Source organism: Trichosurus vulpecula, chromosome 8 (genome assembly GCF_011100635.1).
Source record: "Trichosurus vulpecula isolate mTriVul1 chromosome 8, mTriVul1.pri, whole genome shotgun sequence".
Classification (NCBI taxonomy): Eukaryota; Metazoa; Chordata; class Mammalia; order Diprotodontia; family Phalangeridae; genus Trichosurus; species Trichosurus vulpecula.
In genome coordinates, this window is record NC_050580.1 from 16,337,824 (window position 1) to 16,357,542 (window position 19,719).

General features: G+C 39.4%; 1 protein-coding gene across 1 annotated transcript in view; it reads right to left on the reverse strand.

Annotated features, from left to right (window-relative positions):
• PCDH15 (protocadherin related 15) overlaps positions 1-19,719 on the reverse strand; it is a 1,035,697-nt gene that overhangs the window by 229,791 nt on the left and 786,187 nt on the right. Inside the window, exon 20 of the mRNA XM_036735025.1 lies at positions 4,539-4,655. Coding sequence (XP_036590920.1) covers positions 4,539-4,655 — 117 coding nt within the window. The remainder of the gene's footprint in view (positions 1-4,538; positions 4,656-19,719) is intronic.

A 19,719-nucleotide genomic window follows, 5' to 3' on the forward strand; every position in this document is an offset into this window, starting at 1 on the left:
TCTCAATTGAGTCACCTTACAACGCTATGATGTAAGAGGTTCTCCAAATGTTATTATGCTCACTTTACAGATAATGGGACAGAGTCTTACAATAATGGACCTATTTACCCTGGGTCATACTACTAGATAGTGTTAGCAGCAGAATTTGAACCCAAGACTTTTTTTTCAAAATTTCAGGTCCGTAACTCTTCTATGTTGCTCCTCTGATACGAAAATCCTGACATAAATATGCCAAGGCCATATTGTGTGCAAAAAAATCATATTTGTGTCAAGGACCAGCAGCCAATATATATATGTTTTAAGGTTGTCTAATCAAAGGAGGATTGGGCATGTTCCATTTGGTCTCATAGAATATAAATCAAACACTGGTATAAATCAAACACTGGATGAAAGTTGCAGAGGGTGTGATTTGAGATTGGTAACGTGGAATCATACAATTGGAGCTGGAAGAGACCTTAGCAATTTCTTAATTGTTACATCTAAAGAAACTGAAGGACAGAGACATGAAGTGACTGGCCTCATCCTTTTCTCTGACTGCCCTCCATACCTACATGGATCTTCTTCCTCCAGCTCCTTTTAAGTCTCAACTAAAATTCCATTTTTTTCCAGAAAGCCTTTCCTGACCCCTCTTAATTCTCATCCCTTTTTCTGGTAAATTATTTCCTTTTTATCCGGTATATATCTTGTTTCTATGTATGTGTTTGCTTGTTGTCTCTCCCATTTGATTGTGAGCTACTTGAGGGGAGGGATGGTCCTTCCCCAACACTTAATACAATGTCTGAGGCATGGTATGTGCTTAATAAATGCTTACTATTGACAGACTGATGGACATAGGGACCTTGATCCCAAATACAGGACTCCTGTGATCTCACTACCTTGCCTCCTAATAATGAGACATATTTGAAAGCTAAACAAATTACCTTGAGAGTCAAGTCTTCAGCAAGCAATTACTAAACATTTACTATGTAATTGTGAAGCATTGTGAAGCAACCGATTCCTCCTTGGTGTCAGTCCTCAAGCAAAAGCAAGAGGATTATTTGCGAGGCATTTAATAGAGAACATTCTTGGGTTGGACTGGAAGGCCTCAGTTCATCTTTAGTGAATAAGGCCACTGAGTTCATTCTGTACCATTTTAGATTCACTCACCAAATTTACTAATGGATTCAAATGAATATCACCAGTTTAGGCATTATCTCTGTTTACCTAAGTAAGCAGCACTATGTGGTAGATATTAGAGGGGATGATTTGACTTTTCTTAGGCTCAGGAAGATCAAATATCAACTCCGACACCGGCTGTGTGATATGGCCAAAGTCCTTCACCTCTGTGTGCCTCAGACAACTCCTTGGGATTTGCCAACTCAATGACAGGTACGTGTCTATGAGTGAGGAAACTTGCATACTGGAACTTCTCCCTGACCAGGAAATCATAGTCCTTGTGCACTTTATGTAGTTGAAAATCATCTTGGTCCTTATTTCTACCATAATCTTTGTCTCTTTAATATCTAGAGCTGGGAGATCTTGATCATCACTCTAATTCACTCTCTCAGCACTTCTTTCCTGGATTATTGCAATAGGTTTCTCCCTGCCTCAAGCCTCTCCACACTTGACTCCACACTCTAAACAGAACTGCCAAAATGATTTTCCCGGTGCAGTATGTAGAAAGTCAGTCTAGGGAGTCAGGATGATTTAGATTCAAGCTTGGTCACTCACACAAATGTGCTGCACATTCCTGGATAACTTTCCCATATCAACCACCCTTTCTTCCCCCAATATAACACTCAATAAATGTCAGGGGCTCCCTGTTACCTCTAGGATTAAAAAATATGCAGTGCTCTGTTTGTCATTTAGAACTAACTCCTTTTAACATGATTCCTCCTTACTTTTCTGGTCTTCTGACTCTACTTCCCTCCATGAATTCTACAGTCATGTATGGCACTCCATTTTTGGTCTCCATCACTTTGTACAGGCTGGTCCTCTATGCATCAAATCTCCTTCCTCTTAGAATTTCAGGATTCAGGATTCAGCTCAAATTGTGTCTTGCACAGGAAGCTATTCCTAATGTTTGCAGTTTCTAGCACCTTCCTCATTAAAGTTATCATCCATCTGCTCTGAGTATACTGGCTAAATCCTCTTTTATGCAGATGTCTCCCCAATAAGAATATAAGCTCCCTGAGGACTTGAGCTTACTTTTCTTTGTACTTATGACTCAGAACATAATGAGCATTTAATAAATGCTTCTCAACTAGATAGCTGATTAATAAAACCAGAGTTTTAGAACTGAAAGGGATCTCAGAGGTCATCTACTCTAAGCCCTTCTTTTTCTATATGATAAAACTGAGGCCCATGGAGGTTAAGTGACTTGCCCAAGGCCATATAGCTGCTAAACATCTGAGGTGTCTTCTGACTCCAGGTACTGAGTGGCCCAAATGGGATTTGAACTTAGCTTCATGAGCTTCAAGATTCAGCCCTCTGAATACAGCCCTACTTCACCATGTGTCTTTGCTGCTATAAACTCATTTCAGAGAATTTTTAACTGCACTGTCAAATGATACTCCAAACTTACGAATTCTTTCCCAGTGGCATTATTTTCTTGTTTTCTATTGGGTTATCACAACAGAAGTTATGGAATTCAAACGCTACTTATTTAATTTCTCAACTATTTCTTTAAGTAAATTATATGCAGGCCAAGTAAGGAATAGGAAATTGGATTTTTAAAGTCGGTTTTTCAACTTTCCTGGCTTTTGTTCCTTTCCTCATCCCCCCCTCCCAATTTCGTCTCATTTTCTTTATTTTTATATAGTAAGGAGAGACTTGAAGAGATAGGCGTACGGAAAATCTCATTCTATTCCCAGAGCAGTCACTAATGCCCTCTTTATACTTAAATAAGCTTTCTACCTCTCCCTATATCACTTGGATGCTATGAGGCTGACAGACTATCTACAGCATACTTTGAAATTTTTATAGAAAGTAAGTCTAGTCATAGCATGGTACCATGGCCTACTACTATTTTTAATTAGAGAGGCAGTTAACAAACAATTATTAAACACCTACTAGCCAGCATTGCTGGAAGAAAGAAGACAAAAACAGTCCCCGCATCAAGGAGCTTACAATCCAATGAAGGTGGGTAGAAAGCCACTTTGTCACACGTTGTGTGGCCTTAGGCAAAACACTTACCTTCTCAATGCTATAGGCAATCCTCTAAGTCTATAAATTGCAAAGAAGTTATAGACTTGTATCAGCCAGGACGTTTTTTTGTCTAGAAGTCCCCTATCCCTTTATCTCGTAAGGAGGTTTCTAAACTACATTGTCATTATAATAGCATTGTGGGTGAGAACTATGTGTCTGACTTCTCAAAATAATTCAGGGCTTGCTTGAATTATTTTGATAAGTCCCATATACATCTATTTATTAGAAACACCAGTTGAGTAGAACAGTCATCTGGGGACCAAGAATCCCTCTCACACACAACCGACAATTCTTAATGTCATCACAAATGAAAATTGTGTTCCTTTTTTAGTGATAAGATTGACTGTGCATATTTAAAATGGTAGATGCACAGCAGGAATAAACCAAGCCTATCATTTTGGGCCACAAGTACTTGATAGTGGAGGAGTGGCTGGAGAGTAGTTTTTTTCTGAAAAAGATCTAGAAGTGGATCACTAGCTCAATATGAGTTAATGCTATTTTATGATGCCCAAGAAAATCAATGTGTTCTTGGGGTGCAATAAATGAAGACAGCGTCTGGGACTAGAAAGATAGTTTCAATGTACCACGCCCAAGGAAGACAACATCTGTAGAAGGGTAATTAGTTATGAATGTGACAATTTTTGAAGGACGTTAATGATCTGGGTGCACCCAGAGGAGGGTAACTAGGTTGATGCGTTTGTGATATAAAGATGGTCCAAAAGAGATGATCATGTTTAGGTTGGAGAAGGGAAGGCTCAGTAGGGATGTGATAGGTATTTTCAAGTAGTAGGAAGACTACTCTATGAAATACATCTTTTAAAAAAGAAAAATATCTTAGGCTTCCTTTTGGGCCCAGGAGCAATGGGTATGAGGTTCAAAAAGGCCGATTTAAGTTTGAGGTAAGAAAACAAAAACAAGTGCATAGCAGTGAGTGCCACCCAAAAGCATCTCAGAAGGAGGGGGTTTGTCACCTTTTGGAGCTCTTTAAGCAAAGACTGGATGAGCTCTGGTCAGGGATGATGTAAAGAAAACGCTTAGACCTTGAAGGCTTCTTGGGTCCCCTCCCTCTTTGAAAGTGTGATCCTAGCAATCAAACACTGGAACACTTTAGAAATCCGCAAACTGGAATCTGAAGGTAATGCAAATTCAGGTGGATTCTTCCTCCCTCTCATAGCCATTTATTCTGTGTCATGGCTTCAGGAGTGAATTCTGAAACTTTTCATTAAATAGACAATAGGCAGTGTGAATTGTTCATAGAATAAGCATCTGACCCTCTGGGACAATGCATGGCAAAGATCATTATCATACAAAATATATAGGGTGGGAGAGCTCAAAACCGTAACTCAACTTACTGGAGGATCAGCATCTTCAGCAAAAACAGTAGTGATCAGTGTGCCCTTGACTGCATCTGGAGCAACCATCCCTTTGTAGAGACGCTTGGAAAACACGGGAGGATAATCATTCATATCCTGTAAAACAAAATTTGTAGTTGAGTCCAAACCAGCTTAGAGAGGAAGCAACAAATGACTCCTTCAGCCTCTACCCATTCACTCTCTTTGGATTGTAGAACCCATTTGCCACTGTCAGTCCCTTGTACTCAATTCCATTATTCTCACATCAGTTTGGCACCCAAGAGGATGTGGCCTGATTCCCTATACAATTTTAATGTGTGAGATAGCAGCATAAGGCAATTCAGCTTCTAAACACAGTCTGTCACCCAGGAAAATAAAGCATCCAGAAGCTTCTGACAGAAACTTCCTAAGATGCTTCCAGTCACATGGCTTTAAAATTCTAAGTCACTAAAGGACTTTGAACATCTATTTAAAAAGTGCTAAGCTAGGAGATGGGCAATTAAAAACATCACCAACAACAAATGGGGAAATATCTCCTCCTCATCTGCTTTGTTGAAATAGGAAATTCTTTTATTGCCAGACCCCAACAAAAAACAGGTAAGTGTTCATTGATCAATAAATAAATCAACAGGCACTTAATAAGCACTTACTACATTTTAGGCATTGTGCTGAGAATCGAAGACACCAAAGAAATAGAGAAAGCTACCCCTGCCCTCAAGAACCATCCTTTCTAATGGAAGAGAGAACACACGCATATATAGGCATATATAAGACACAGGAGCATTCAGTCAGCCAATTAATAGCATTTATTAAACACTTCCTAGATGTCAGAGACTCTGCTAAGTATTGGGAATTCAAAGATAATGAGAAAATGATCCCTGCCCACAAGAGGATTGCATTCTAATCAAGGAGACAGCATGTATATTTAAAAAGGTGTATTCCAGATATGTATAAAGAAGATAGAAGGTAATCTTTGAGGTGAAGGTTTCCAGGGGTGGGGAGCCTGTGGCCTCAAGGTCACACATGGCCTTATAGATCCTTGGGCATGACCTTTTGACTGAGAACAAGTTTTACAGAACAAATCCTTTTATTAAAGGGGTTTGTTCTGTGAAGTTTGGATTCAGTCAAAGGGCTGCACTTGAGGATCTAGAGGACAACATTCGGGCTCCAGCCTGCAGGTACCACACCCCTGGTTTAGTCAGTTAAGGAAACTGAGAAAGGCCTTCTAGAGAGGGTAGTTTTGGTCTGCGTATGGAAGAAAGAGATTCTAAGAGGAAGAGTTAATGAGGAAGAGCATTCCAGACATGAGAGACAACCACTAAAAATACGCAGACCTGGTTAATAGAGTCATGAAACCACCTGTTAGGTCTGCTCTAAAGAGCATTGTTATTCAGGTATATGCATTAAACCATACTGCCTTTGAGGTCCCTTCCACGTTCTGTGATGCCAGGATATCATTTAACATGGATATATTGTGATGCAATTAAACCAGATTTTATTACCCCCCTCCCCCCAACTGCCTGTAAGGTTAATCTGTGAGAGATCTTTCCCACGCCCTCAATAGACCTCAGGTGGTGACAACAAAGGGAGGCTTGATTAAAGGCATGCCCACACCCCTTCACTAATTAGATGTGAGGTCCCTGGCCCTACAACTTTTTGCTAAGAAGGCTTTGAGCCCTCAGGGCCCTGAACAAGGTATAAAAGCTCTGAGGTTGGCATTTTGCCTTTGGGGGAACATTCATTGAAAGAGTGTTGGTGAGGAGACTCTGGGTAAGCCTTTGAAGCAGCACCCCCACTTCGAAAAACCCAGGTGTTGGTGGTTCTCTGGTAACTATGTATTGTGATTTGGTCAGACAGAAATCTGTTTATATTGTCTCTGTTATTTCTATTTGTATTTGCTCTGAAGTTCAGGGTGCTGGCTTTTACCCCTGAATTAAGTGAATGATATACGTATGTTTAATTAAAGTGAGATTGTTAACCTCTTAAAGTTGCTTTCCTTAGAAAAGCAGATGAAAGAGCCTGAGGTGGCAGCCCTCCTGTGTGCTAGTGTTGTTGGTCTTACACCCCCACAGCAGCTGCTAGCAGCATTGTTGTTACACTGGCACGTGAGAAAAATAAAGCCTCAGGAAGTATGCAATTTTAGAGTCAAAATCGGACCTAGAATCCCAGGCTCCTGATATCTGAATTCTTAACCAACTACACACACTCAACACCATTGTCTAACCCTTTTGTGTTAGGAATGGAAAGAAAAAAAAAAAAAAACAGTCCTTAGGCTGTTAAAACATTTCAAAGACTTAATTTATACTCTAACAAATTGCTTTTAATAATCATTTTCTACGATCAACGTTGGAAGCTCATCAGAGGTCAAGGGCACTTTGACCCAAGGCTAATTTTTAATTGCTTATCAAGGCCTTTGGACTCACCTTTTCTCATTTAATGTTATAACCATTATCCTACAGAGTCTTTGGTATTTGCTCTGATAAAACAATTTCATGGACAATGCAAAGCGAAGAAACACTAATTAAGTGTCTATAAACTCCTTTCCACAAAGGGGTCAGTGCAATTATCGAACTGCTGTTAAACATAGTTCCCTTTTATGTTTACAATGCACTAGACTTCTAAAAAGCAAAGCTGAAGGAATGTACCCATTTCAGTAAGGCTGAATATGCCAGAGCTATAGATAACCCTATGGAAAAGTAAAAGAAATCTCTCCCTGTTGCCACTTCTAAGTATTTTGACCAGAGGAAGTATGATGTAGGAGAAAGATAATCTCAAAGCAAGGAAGATCAAGTTATGCTTCTTCCACATATTATGTGAGCCAGAACTACTTATTTAATCTCTCAGTGCCCAAGGTAACTCTGAAAGAGCTTCCCAACCACATTAAAGGATGGAAGAAATTGAATTGGCTGCCTTAAAGGCATTGAAGTTCTTCAGATAAAGGTTGGGAGACTGCCCTTTTTGTGGGTTGGACTTGATGGGCTCTGAAGTTCCTTCAAATTCTGAGATTCTGAATTATATGAAGCAGGAAATGGTAATGTTGTCCTGAGCACAGGAATTCATGAGTACCAGCCCTCTCACTGAATTCCAGAATCAGAGATGTTACAAGAGTCTGCAATGGATGTCCAGCCCATAAATGAAAAAGGAATCCTGTCTTTTGGTCATATCTAAAAATGGTCATCGAGTTTTTGCTAAATGACTTCCAAAGATGGGAAATGTACTCCCTTTCAAAGCAGCCCATTCTACTCCAGGGTGGTTTGAGTGGTTGGCAAACTTCCTCCTTACTTCCAGTTTAAATTTTCTTCTTTCCAAATTCCATCAAGTCGAATCACTTTTCTATAGCACAGTCCTTCAAACACTTGGACAAAGCTATTGTGTCTTTCTTTTCCATGCTAACAATGTTCAGGTCCTTCTACCAATATTAATATGTCCTGAACTCAAGTTCCTTCAACAACCTTGGGATCACCATCTTTGTAACTACTCGCAGCAGTTTGTAATCTGGGCACAATGAACTTCAAAAAGTATGAATGTTGATAATATATTTTCTTTGTCATCGTAAGTGTTTGTTTTATTCCCTTACAAGCGCTATTCTGAGAAGAGGTGCGTGGCTTCACCTGATAACCGATAGGTTCCGTGACATACAAAAAGGTGAAGAAGCCCTTCTCTTCCTCATCAATGTCCTTCTTAAACAATGCTGCCCGAAATTGAACACAACGCTCCATGTGTGGTCTGACCTGGAGGCAGGCCAAAGAATTCCTTATTCCTGGAAGCCACACCTCACTTTATGTAGCTCAGGTCAAACATCTATACCCAGATTTAGGAGCCAGGAAGAGGAAGGAGAGGGCCTAACACAAAAAGCAAAGTTGGCCTCATCTTTACCAAGTTGAGTCAATAAGCATTTATTACATTCCTACCATACACACCAGGCACTGAGCTTTGGTGGGATGAAACCCATGACTGACATGCGATTCTGGATGGGTATACTTTATTTAAGTAGGAAAGGGGCAAGTGAAATGATGGGAGAGTAGCAGGGCATCTGAAGTAGGTATATTCATATGCAGAAATCTGGGACTTATAGGGAGGGGATCCCTGGTGGATTACATATGAATGAATATTCATGGGAGGAAAAATAGGGATATTATTACCAGGTTATACTACAATTCCACTGGAAAGACAAATAAAAGAGAGGAGGATTGGGGGAAACAGGCCATCAACTTGGCACAAGTCTTGGAACTGTGATGAGGTGGGTATCAGATTTCCTAGATACCTGCTGGAGTTCTCTCTGCATCAAAAGCAGGGGAGCTAATAATATCTTGTCTTGATGATTTCATCCTTCAAAAGGCAGAGCACACTTCAAGTATGGGATTTGTTCTGATTCTCACTGAGAGAAACAATACATTGGGGTGAGGGATTATGAGAACTTGGTGAGGAAGTCACCACTCCTTCTTCGAGTTTGTGATCAAGGACAGAAAGCCAGGAGAAGTCTGATGTAGATTTTGGGAGAATACTCAAAAATATAAAATTCTGCAAGAAGAAGAAGACAGCTCAAAGGTTCTAACAAGAATGAAATTCTGAAGAAACAAAGGAACCTTGTCACCCCACTATAATACAAATTGCAGGGGAATTCCAACTCTGAATATTTCAGGTTTTCCCCCTTTTGAAAATAATATTCTCTAAATAAAAGGGAGAAAAAATATTTAGGGTCATCAAATTAGCTAGCAGAGTGGATCAATTGCAAGCTTTTAAAGGACAGTGATGACTCAGAGGATGGACTGCTATCTGTATCACTGAAGGGAAAACCCACAAAACATCACAGAAATCCCACATCATTGAAATTACCAGAAGAACTGCCTCACTTCCTGTCTGAGGGAGAGGGGGGAATTTCTCTGGATTCAATTCTCAGTTGAATGCACAACAGACTTAAAAAAAAATTCCACTATGCTAGTTAATTATTCACCAAGCTGAGGCCATAAATAGTGGGAACTCATTAAAGGACGGGCTTTTGCCTCTTTATTTTCTGTACTTGACAAGATGAGTTAGTAATTCAGAACTGTTATTATAGCCACATTTTTCTTTTATGACACACTGAGCAGGCGCTCCTTATGGGGTTGTGATCCTTGATTGGCCTTAAGATGTCCAGCAAGCTATTCATTTTTCTTCTGGAATGTATCATTTCAGACAAGGGAAGGTGAATAGACAGCAATGGTGCCAGTGGAACCCATGGCTGGTTCTGACTGCAGCCCAGGAATATCTGGTGGAAGTACCCAGGAAAACATTTTTTTGTTAATGCTTTTCTTTTTTTTTTTTTTTTTTCAATCAGGGTTAAGTGACTTGCCCAAGGTCGAATAGCTAATAAATGTCAAGTGTCTGAAGTCAGATTTGAAATCAGGTCCTCCTGACTCTGGGCCAGTGCTCTATTCAATTCTCCATCTAGCTGCCCCCAAAACATGTCATGGGAATAGAAGAATATGAAAGGATTCAAAATATGTAATAATACATTTTCATTTCAAGAAAACCTATATGATAAATACTACATGTTGTGCTGAGAGCTGTCCATCTTTTCTTTGCTTTCTTGTAAGTTTTCTTTTGTTCTCTGCTGTGCACTTTTAAACTTTGCTCTCTCTCCGCCCACCCACCCAGGCTACAACTAAGTGTGGTAATCTCTCTCTCTCTCTCTCTCTCTCTCTCTCTCTCTCTCTCTCTCTCTCTTTCTCTCTCTCTCTCCCTCGTCATATTACACACATACACACACACATATATATACACATACCTATATAGAAATATGCTTTTCCAAACAAATTCTAATCCTGATCTTTGCTTTTATGTTCATGCAGATCTCATTTTCTCTCCCTCCTGCCTCCTCTACTTTTCTTCTGCATTTAGGGTTAGGGTTAGGTTCCCTCCCCTATCCTCCCATTCCACTGATCTAAACATTGTTCCCCCTTTTACCTATTCCCTCACCTTCCCCTCTAATGATCCCTCCCTTGTTATCTCCCCCTCCTTATCCCCTTACTGTTTTATTCCTTCTGGATTTAGAAGACTTTTATACTCTTTTAAACATATATGTATTGCTCCTTCTTAAACGCACTCCCAATGAAAGTAAGTTACCAGAACTAACAGCCCTCTTCCTCTTGCACCTCATTGTATAAAATAATTACTCTTTTTTAATTGTTCCTAAACGGTTTAAATTTTTGAATTCATACAATACTCAGGTTTACCCTAATCTTTCTTATAAGCTACCCAATTATTAATAAAAATCTTAGATGTAAGTTTTGCATTTTACATATATAAAAAGTAAATGGCGTGTCCTTATCGAATCTCTTATAATCAGTCCTTTGTATATACCTTATGTTTCCCTTGGCTCTTGTATGTCAAATCATCTATTAAGTTCAGATTTTTGTTTTAAAGCTTTGAAAGTCTGACAGTTGATCACATGTCCATTTTTTTTCATTTAGGATTATGCTTACCTTTGCTGAGCATGATATTTTTGACCAGAGCCCCAGTTCTTTTGCTCCTCAATATATAGTGTTCTTTCAAGATCTGCAGTCCTTTAATGCCTCCACTGCTAGGTCTTGTGTGGTTCTAATTGTGGCACCATCATATTTAAATCGTTTTATTTTTGTTGTGTCTTCTATATTAACCTTGAGCTGGAGGTGTCAGAATTCGACTATAATATTCCTATGAGTTTTCCACATAGGATCTCTTCTAAGTGGTGATCAATGGATTTTTTTCTATTTCTACTCCACCCACCCCACCCCCCACCCCTACCCTGTTCTATTGCTTTAGGACAACATTCTTTAATTATTTTTATATTATTGCATCAAGAGTCTTTTTTTGCTCATAGCTGTCAGTTAGTCTGATTTTTTTTGTTTCTCTTCTTGATCTATTCTCCAGATCTGTTGTTTTTTCTTTTAATATGTTTCAGTTTCTCTTCTATTTTTACATTATTCATATTTTTCTAATTATTTCTTGGTTTCTTATAATTTCACTGGCTTTGACTTGTCCAATTCTAACTTTCAAGGTGTCATTTTCGTCCTTAAGATGCCAGATCTCCTTTTCTAATTGGTTGACTTTCATAATCTTGCTTTTTTGGATTATTCTTATTTTTTTTAAAGTTTTTCCTCTATCTCTGTCATGTGACTTTTAAAGTCTTTATTTAAAGATCTTCTATGAATTATTTTTTGCGAGTGACCATTTGATGCTCCTCTTTGGGGTAGAAAGGGGGTTTCTTTACTTCAATATCCTCCTCTGAAAACTAATCTCATCTTTTCTATTTTCATAATAGCTTTCTATGATTGGATTCTTTCTCCTTTGCCTGTGCATTTTTTTTGTGGTAATAGTGTAATTTTTTGTAATCACCTCTAGCCCTGAGGATGGTGCCTCTTGCCCCAGATCTTCAGTTCTCCCCTCTAGCCTGGAACCAAAGTCAAACCTCCAACTTCCCGTAAAGCCCCACAGACAGGGGCTTTCTGCCCCACTGCTTCTGCACTAACCCGGCAAGAGCTGATTCCTTCTTGCCTCGAGGCTCTTCGCAGCACAGCTGGGTCTGGTGTTCCTGGTGAGCAGAGATTCCCTGGATCTTTCTAGGCTCAGATGTCCTACTCTTCTCACTATCCCAGGGGTAAAAGTTCCTGTGGTTCGGATGAGGCAGCTTCTCAAACCAACTAACCCCAGGGCTTGCCACTTGTTCTTAAAGTAGACCCTAGCCTGGAGGTGTTTACTCTTCATAGGAACCAAACCTGCTCCTGAGATGCTGCTTTTAATCTTCTCAAATTGTCCTAGGAAGACCCCTGCTGTGCTCCTGTTCTTACTTATTTTTACCTGCACTTTGCTTGTTGGCTCTATTCTATCTCTTTTGTGGGGGAAAACCTTGAGTGCTTGGAATTTTCTGATCCACTCCACCATCTTCCCAGAATCCTCTCAGTAAGTGCCTTTCTTGAATGCAGTGAGTGATGGAGAAGCTGTTCTCCCTACAGCTCTTTTTCTCTTTTGTCTTTTCTTCCACTAGAGGGCAATGCTATACAATTTGAAGAAACAGCGATTGATAGAATCACCACCAAGTCTTCTCCATCTGATGAGATCATACTATGGTCCCACCCAAGCCTACTTCCACGTGCTTGCCAAGAATAGTCAGGTATATTTTATCAGGAATACCTACACATGCGCACTGAGGTTTCTTGTAGAAAAGCTGTGGTCGTTTCCTTTTTTAACCCTTTTGTAATCTACCCTAAAAAGAGTACATATGGTCATGTGTATTTTAATGAAAGCCTTTCTTGAAGATTCTACATTCTTTCCTGCACTTAAAACACAACTGTTGGTGATTTTTTTTTTATATTGCTTCATTTCCCAATAAACGTACCCCCAAAAGAACTATCCCTGTAATATAGAAGTTGTCAAACATGCCCATGCCTGACAACATCTGCTTTATTTTCCTCTCTACTGAGAGGTAAGACTTTCCTTGAATTGCTGAACATCTAGTGCTTGACCTGTAGCTAGATGGAATCACCTCCTCAGTATACCTCTGAATATTGGGAAGGCCTCCCTAGACTGAACTGTACTGGTGAGATGAAGCAGTGATACCATAAGGTATCAATGAGGTAAAGGTGGCTATGCAGATATGGCTATGCCATTCTGGTCTCCATGGCACATAGTACACAGGTTCTTTATGCTTAGTCTGAAGAGGCAGCAGGGTTCATTGGGAAGCATTGCAGACCATGCCAACATAATCCTTGTGACTGTCTCTTCTTGCCTATGATAGTAATCACTCATGCTACTTCAATCAAATTAAGATTAAACCTCTTCGTGACATGTGATCAAAGTAGCAGCCTCATGATGTTTTATGACCTCCCACATTCAGAGGAAAAGTCTGGTTTATATCCTTTCCAAAGAGCTTAGACAGAAGGAAAATGGCCATTCCATACACATCCTAAAAGACAGTAAAATCCACAGAGGTCAGCAAATCAGTGAGTCTGTCCAGACTGCCAGAAGGAAATATATTGCCAGCATGAAGCACATGGACCAGAAAAAGGTTAATGATAAAGCCATCCACGCGGACACCCTGTCTCCAAAGCTTTTCAGTTGTGTAACTGTGGTTAACTGGCTTTTCCCTTTTTCTAACCCTCAGTTTTGTAATCTATACAATGGGGAGCATAATGTCATCTACCTCATAGAGCAGTGAAGATCAAAGGAGGTTGTAAAAGGTATACCTTGCATACCTTAAAAGCACCTTATAAATATGATTGGTGATTGGTTTTATTTACTCCAGAAACTCCTGTGTTTTCTGTATGTACCTAGTTATGCACACTTTGTATCTCGAATTAGAATGTAAACTCCTTGAGGACAAGGACTCATTTTATCTCCTTTGTATCTCAGGTGCTTAGTAAAGTGCATGGCACATGTTAAGTACTCAGTAAATTCTCATTTTAGGATTGACTGTAACAAGACTAAAACAAATAAAACTATACCAAAATATCTCCCCCCTCAGATGTGGGAAAAGTAGGACACTAATGCACTGTTGTTGGAGTTGTGAACTGATCCAATCATTCTGGAGAGCAAGTTGGAATTATGCCCAAAGGGCTATAAAACTGTGCATTGATCCAGCAATATCACTGCTTGGTCTGTATCCCAAAGAGATCCAAAAAAGGGCAGAAGAACCTATTTGTAAAATACACACACACACACACACACACACACACACACACACACACATAATACATCATTGTCTTTTTTGTGGTAGCTAAGAATTGATCATTGAACGGATGCTCATCAATGGCTAAACAAGTTGTGGCATATGATTGTGATGAAATACTACTGTGCTGCAAGAAATGACAAGCAGGGAGATTTCAGAAAAGTCTAGAAAAACTAACAAGAAGTGATACAAATTGAAGTGAGCAGAACCAGGAGAACATTTATACAGTAACAGCAATACTGTACAGTGAAAGACTGTGAATGACTTAGTGACTCAATGATCCAAGAAAATCCCAAAGGACTCATGATGAGAAATGCAATCTCCCTCCCAAGAAAGGATTGATGTCGTCTGAATGATGGCTAAAGCAAACTACTTTTCTTTGTTTGTTTCTTTTGAATATTCTTGCACAGAACAACTAATAGGGAAATGTTTTACATGACTGCACACATATAACCTATATTAGGTTGCTTAATGTCTCAGGAGGGGAGAGAGGAGGGAAGGAGGGATAGAATTTGGAATTCAAATGTTGAAAAAATACTTGCCAAATGTTAAAAGTTGTTATTACATGTAATTAGGGGAAAGTAAATATTATTGACTCAAAAAATTAAAACTTCCCCCAAAATGCTTGAATCCAAAGTCAGATCTTACCAAGTAGGAAAAGAAAGGGAAACAAGTAAGACTCACAGATTGAGAGATGAAAAGGATGGCATAGGCCTTCTAGATCTATCCCTATGTTTCACAGATGAGGGACCACAACACAAGAAGGTTAAGTGAATTGTCCAGTATCAAACAGACAGTAAGCAGCAGAGCTGAGATTGGAACTCTGACTTTGAACCCACTATTCTTTCCACTGCCCTTAGGGGTGTGCTGGAGCAAGCTTGAGATAGCTCTTGAGAGCTGATTGTTAGATTTTCCATGGAGCATCTACTCCTCAGAAATTAACAAAAGTTACAAATCAGGCCTTGAGTTATTGTTTTGCTGCTTTTCTAGACTTTAGAAAGTGGAAAAATACCAATTTATTCAGATTAAACTCAAAATTATGTTGTATACACATGTCCCCCACTTCTGAGAGCTTGTTGTTAAATATTTACCAATACAAGCTTGACTGCATAACACAACAGGTGATTAAGAAACTGTAAAAACAAACCAAAAAAAGATAATGTTATAATTGAGTAAATGTATATACCCACAAGTATATATGTAATCACATATGTGTTTATGCACATGTAAACACACACACAAACTTAAGTCAATGTGAGTGGTATGGAAAAAGACTGACAGCTTAATCCTATCACTTACACTTATCTGAATAGCCATAGGAAAGTCACAAAATCTCTCTAATTCTCTGTTTCCTCTTCAGAATGCGGATGATAATAAGAGTTATCATCTCACAAAGTTCTGAGGATGAAACGAGACAAGTTGGCAAAGTGCTTTCTTTAGTCATGCTACCTTGCGTCTCCCACATTAAACTCTCCGAGGCTGTGTGATGCTGAATAAGAAATTTAATCTCGAGAAGCTTATTTCCTTTCTTTTTTAAGTGAGAATCATTATACCTATAGCATCTCCCGCCTCAATTTGTTGTGAGGCCCAGATGAAGTCGTTGCAGTCAAAGCTTTGCCTTTAGCTTAAGGTGTTTGATCTTTTGACCTGACCTTAAGATATCACCTAAGTGGCAGCTACTGCTGTGATCACTGAGTACCACTGTCATTATCACAGTGCTGCTCTGTCCTCCAGCTCTGTTGGCAATGGCGCAGCTCTTTCTCTCTGACCAAATGCCTCTTTCCTTGATTCTTTATGCTATGCTTTTATTCTGTTCCTGCACCGTGAAAAAAGTCTATCTTTTCCCCCAACCCCTACTCCCTTTGATGGCAGGCAGTATTTTTCCATTTTTGGATTTTTATCCCCAGGGACGACTAGGAAGCATAGCACAAAGTAGGATCTTAATCGGTCTTTGTTGAGTTGTTGGGTGAGTTTCTCAAAGTAACATTTGTACTCAGAGTAAGAAGAAGAACTTAGAAAGACATCAAAAGCTGTTATAAGGTATGCATTCAGAAGTGTTTGTTTTTAGATTGAGTCACCCAGAGACATTCAAAGGCCTAAGAATCCTCAGGTGTCCATACAGGCTCCCCGCCAAATGTAATTTCACATGGTGATAGATTCTAGCTGGAGTGTTCCCAGAAAAAAAATATTGTTTCTGTATTTTCTTTTTCTCCTCGCACTTAAACACACACACACACACACACACACACACCACATACTTTTTTCCCTCCTGTCTTCCTTCTTGGGGTGAAATAGTTGTTATTCACACTTGGATTTGGTTTTCTTTCTCTCTAGGAAAAATAAATTACATTTCCAATACAGAATCCTAGAATAATAGAATTGGAGAGGTACTTCTGAAGCCATGTGGCCCGATGTCTTTGTGCCCCTCTCTGTTTTCTCCAGATCCTTTTAGAATTGTAGGGAACAAAACTGACATGGTGAATTAATAAAGGATTGACCCACTGAGCATAGTCAAGGGGTCTCTCTTGCCCTTCTGAAGGTTAGATTTCTTTTAATATAAACAGGAATCAGCCTATTGGTTGTTCAAAACAACACTTCTTTATTGATTCACATTTGGATTTCCACTGCCGAAGGCTCACATGCCTGCTAGATGTGACCCAGTTTTCTCTTCTCTTGCATATTTATTGTATTTCATTCCCCAGCCAATCACATGGTGGCAACATGGAAGTAGATGGAGTGATGGGCTTGGAGAAGAAGGACCTCCAGATTCTTATTAGACATTTGGCCACATTCTTTGATCTCTGTGTACCTTTGTTGTTGTTCAGTTGTTCATCCATGCCTGTCTCTTCACGACCTCATTTGGGGTTTTCCTTGACAAAGTTGCTGGAGTGGTTTGCCATTTCCTTCTCCAGATCATTTTATAGATGAGGAAACTGAGGCAATATAGCTAAGTGATTTGCCCAAACTCACACAGCTCTCAAATGACTGAGTCCAGATTTGAAGTTAGGTCTTCCTGACTCCAGCTCAGCCCTCCATCCACTATGCCATCCAGCTGCCCTTACGTGCTTTTCAGTTCAGTTTGTTTTCAGTCATGTCCAACTCTTCATGGCCCCACTTGCAGTTTTCTTGGCAAAGATACTGGAGTGGTGTGCCATTTCTTTCTCCAGATCATTTTACAGATGAAGAAACTGAGGTAAACTGGGTTAAGTGATTTGCCCAGAGTCACATAGCTGTTAAGTGTTTGAGGCTAGATTTGAACTCAGGAAGATGTGTCTGTCTGACTCCAGCTCAGCCCTCTACCCACTGTGCCATCTAACTGCTGTCTTAGACAATACTTTATCTACAAAATCATACTAATCCGCATTGATGGGAGGACTGCCCTACACTGATGAATCACAGATGCTATTTATATCCTTATGTCTTTATTTTTATCCAGATCTTAAATTTCAACTAAGCCAATAGAAATTGAACTAGGGGTGAATAAGTCCTTCATCAGTTTGAAAGGATCACAGGTATTTTGGGGTCAATGAATGAACCCAGATAACCCAGAAAATGCTTTGTATTTAGTTAAAGAGAATGAAGTCTGGCCTGTAGGCTGTGTTTAACATAGTAAACCAGTTTGGAATTCTCTATTTCAGCAACAAGTCAGCTTCCTAGCGGTAAGCTATACCACAATAAACTTCCTGAGGATTTTAAGAACAGAGAGGAAAAATATCTAGTGACTAGAAGCTGCGAATGTTTCCTCCCCGCAGGGGCACTGCGTGTACAAGGGGAGAATGCACCCTTAGTCCTGGGGTGTGTATATAACAAGGTTTCTTAATATAATTGCTTAGTAGATACACCTTCTAGAAGCTAAATAAGAACGACTGATAATCAACACCAGACACACCGGTATTTCATTGGAGGCTTGTGAGGGGAAGTATTTTTGCAATCCTTAGGGTTACTCAAAGAACTCTGAGAGAATAGTAATAGTAGTAATAGTAGCTGGCTTCTGGACACGTGGTCTACCAATGAAATTGGGAGTTGGACAAATACCTCCACACTGGCTTACTGTGTTAAACACAGCCTACAGGTCAGGCTTAATTCTCTTCGACAAAGGGGATGCCATACTGTATTCTACCCTGGGGATATAATGACGCCAACAAGCAAAGATGTCCCTACCTTCAAGGAGATTATACAGTAGTTTGTTTGTTTGTTTTTTGGAGGGGGGAAAGCAAGGCAACTGGGGTTAAGTGACTTTCCCAAGCCTACACAGTTAGTGAGTCAAGTGTCTGAGGCCAAATTTGAATGGCCCCTAAGGAGATTATAATACACTTGATGCATACAACATGGAAACAGAGAAATAAGTACATATTAATAGCGTGGAGAGAAAGCATGCAACTAGGGCAGTCATGGAGATAGAACCTGAGCTGAGACAGAGAAGATTCTCAGAGCTGGCATCAGAGTTGAGACTTAAACAGATCATCAAGAAAGAGATAGGAGACAGAATAGATGGAATGAATGAGGGACTTGGAGTTAGGAAGACCTGAGTTCAAATCCTGTCTCAGAAATTTATTTTCTGTGAGATTTTGAGCAAACCATTTAATACCTCAGACTTTGTGCCTTTATCTGTAAAATGAACATAGTAATAGCATCCAACGCATAGGGTTGCTATAAGAAACCAAATGAAAAACACTTTGCAAACCCTAAAGATATATATATGTATATATGCATCATATATGCATATATACACACATATACACATATGTATATGTTTACACATATATGTGCTATGTATTATTTTAACTCTTATTTTAGAATTGTTAATATTTATATAGGATAATGGTGACTCATGAAAACAGCTTCTAATGCTCTGAGGTGTTGGGCTCTGCTATGGTACTTCTAAGATGGTTTCTGGTAACATAGAAGGGGTTACTAACATAACAAGGTTACTTCGAATTATTGTCTAGTTTTTTTGGAGTCTTAGCAACATCACCTAATTGTATGCAATCTGAAGAAATCATTCTTGATTTCTTCTTCTAGGTATTTCATAAAGATAAAGAACAAGAGGTCTTTGTTTTATTCATGGTCTTTGGCATTGGAAAAGCATGTGACAAACCAACAGTAGTGAGACAGACAGCCTGTCCTATCGCTCATGAAATATAAACAGATATCGGTTCATTCTCTAGAGACGTGATAGTATAATGTTTTACCTGATTGCACATTTATAATCTATATCAGATTACCTACTGTCTCAAGGAGATGGGAGAGAAGTGAAGGATAGAATTTGGAACTTTAAAAAATGTTAAAAATTGTCAACATATATTGGGGAAAAATAAAATATTATTGAAACATAAAGAAATGTAAATTAACAAGTGAATTAGATGAGTGAAAGACCTAGAGGACATTCTCTGGCACGCTGGACATATCCTCCATAGAGTATCTATGGGACAACATGGACAAGAATCGTTCAGGATGGGCAGGCCTGGTTGGTTTGTGACTTGCACTGATGGAGTG